At 41.4% G+C, this 2,798-nt stretch overlaps 1 protein-coding gene across 1 annotated transcript in view; it reads left to right on the forward strand.

Moving 5' to 3' along the window:
• NRK (Nik related kinase) overlaps positions 1-2,798 on the forward strand; it is a 243,831-nt gene that overhangs the window by 207,734 nt on the left and 33,299 nt on the right. Inside the window, exon 19 of the mRNA XM_007954223.2 lies at positions 1,891-2,062. Coding sequence (XP_007952414.1) covers positions 1,891-2,062 — 172 coding nt within the window. The remainder of the gene's footprint in view (positions 1-1,890; positions 2,063-2,798) is intronic.

Consider the following 2,798-nt stretch of genomic DNA (forward strand, 5'->3'; position numbering starts at 1 on the left):
CCAACCTTCCTTCCAAGGAGTGGCTGGTGGGTTTGAACCACCAGCTTTCTGGTTAGCAGTCAAGTGCCTTAGGCACTACACTACCAGAGCTCCTGAAGACGTCCTAGGCTCTATAAAATATGTTTTAATGTCTTGAATTACATCTAGATAGATGATAGATAGATAGACACACAGATAGATTTTTTTCCAGTTGCTGTGGAGTCAGTTTCAACTCATGGTAATCCCATATGTTGCAGAGTAGAACTGTGCACCATAGGGTATTCAAGCCTGTGACCTTTCATAAGTAGACTACCAGATCTTTCTTTTGAAGGACTTCTGGGTGAGTTTGAACCTCCAACTTTTGGCTAGCAGCCAAGCACATCAACCATTTGTATCACCCAGGGACTCTAGATGGATAGATTAATAGATAGACAGATAGACAAATAGACAGATAACTGTCCCACTTATTCTGAAAAATCACTTATATTGAAAACCATCTGGGAAGTTCCCATCTCCTTTTTCCTTGATTCCTTCCTTCACTGATTTCTTCTCTAAGTATTTTGTGCCTATCATAGGCCAGGCCTTACACTGATTGAGTGAGTAGGTAAAGAGAAACAATCTAGGGTTGAGTGGGTGAGTAAAGAGAAATAATCAAGGATGACTTAGACAGAGTGGCTGCCTTTGAAGAGTTCACAATCTTCTGTGGCAGAAATGCAAGTAAACAGAGAACTGAACTACAATGTGGTAAGTACTATAATGAAACTATGGCCAAAATGCTTGAAAGCACAGAGGAAAGGAGTATGTAATTCTGCTTCAGAAAGTCAAGGATGATATGTGAGTTGAATCTTGAAGGGTGACTGGTTCATCAAGTGAGAGGGGTAAGCAGGCAGCCTTTTGGGCAGAGGGAATAGCTTGCATGAGGACATGTTCACAATCTAGATTTTTTTTATGTATATAGATTGTCCATCATTAGCTTGGCCATATGATAATCCTCATTGTAAATTATTCATGCTCTTATCTATGAGGGTGGAACTGATAATACCCCCACATCAGTGTTTTATCATTAGTATTTTTCTTATTTTTTAAAGTGGCTGTACTATATGCATAGCTGAGTGTAAGCTTTAGAATCAGTCTTTGCTTTCAACCTCTGGTTCCTCTATGACTTTGAATAAACTATTCAACCTCTCTGAGCTTTCGTTTTCTTATTGTTGAAATGGAAACAATTATACTTACTTTGTTGTTGCAAGGATTCACAAAGATATGTAAATAAGATACATGGCACAGTAGCCATGGTAAAATTTCCACAAATATCGTTTGGTTCTGACTCACCGTAACCCCATGTGGTACAAAGTAGAACTGCTCCATAGGGTTTTCTTGGAGGGAGCTCTGGTGGTATAGTGCCTAAGGCATTTGCCTGCTAACCAGAAGGCTGGCAGTTCAAACCCACCAGCCACTCCTCGGAAGGATTGGGCAATCTACTCCCATAGTGATACTGCCTCGGAAACCCAAGGAGGGGTCACTATGAGTCGGGTCCAACTCAACGGCACATAACAACAACAATCTTTACAGAAGCAGTTCACCAGGCCTATATTCCGTGGAGCTGCTGGTTGGGTTCAACCTGCCAATATTTGAGTTAGCAGCTGATCGCGAGCTGCTTGCCCCACCCAAGCTACCACAAATGCTAGGTCCCCAGACTGTACAGCTGGGGACATGAAACTTCTTGGTATTTCTCCTCTATCACCAGTTGTCTCAATATAGATACAATCCCTCTGATAACATTCTTGAGTTCTAATAGTAAATGTGGATTTTATAAGACTATAAAATAAGAGATACTAGAAATTTTGCATTCCCTTTTACAAACGACCCCCACTATTAACCTCTTAATAAAATGGATTTCATTTGTTCTTTTAGGTGTCAAGTGGTGGAAGTGAGGTCTCAAATACCATTGCCTCAGCACCTGATAATGAAGATGGCAGTAAGGACATATCAGAATCATCAATAAATTCAGGTTTTTCTACCATCCATTCATCTCCTTCCAAAGATTCTGGGAGGGCTGCTAATGGTGATTTTGCCAGTGCCATCTGTGAGTGTGTTTAATATGATCTCTATCTTTGTTACCTAGTGCTGCCATAACAGAAATACCACAAGTTGGTGGCTTTAAAGAACAGAAATTTATTTTCTCACACTTGTGGAAGCTGAAAGTCCAAATCAGGGTCTCTCGGCCATGTTGATTCCTTCCTTATTGGTAGCAGCCCCAGGTGTTCCTTGGTTCTTTGGTCTTCCTTGGCTTTTAGGCAATCCTTACACAATATCTGCCTTCCCCTGTATGTGTATGCCCCTGTGTGTACTCTGATCTTTTAATAACTTTGAAGTGACCAGATTGAGGGTCCACCCTACACTGGCATAACTTCATTAACATGTTGTTGTTGTGGTTGTGTGCCATCGAGTTGGACCTGACTCATGATGACCCCTCCTTGGGCTTCCGAGGTGGTATCCCTACCGAAGTAGATTGCCCAACCTTCCCTCCGAGGAGTGGCTGGTAGGTTGGTCAGCAGTCAAGTGCCTTAGGCACTATGCTACCAGAGCTCCTGCATTAACATAGCAAAAGAAAAAAAATTCCTCTTTCCAAATAGGATCACATCCACAGGTACGATAGCAAGGAATACAACTCGTTCTTTGGCAGGATACAACACAATTCATAAAAATCTCCAAATGTTGTCATCTGCTCACATATTAAACACAGTGTTTGACCACTGGTTCATGGCCTGGAAATAATCAAACCATTCTGATATCCACTTGGCATAAATTCAGATTGATAT

Source organism: Orycteropus afer, unplaced genomic scaffold (assembly GCF_000298275.1).
Source record: "Orycteropus afer afer isolate SDZICR_OR568_19922 unplaced genomic scaffold, OryAfe1.0 scaffold00447, whole genome shotgun sequence".
Classification (NCBI taxonomy): Eukaryota; Metazoa; Chordata; class Mammalia; order Tubulidentata; family Orycteropodidae; genus Orycteropus; species Orycteropus afer.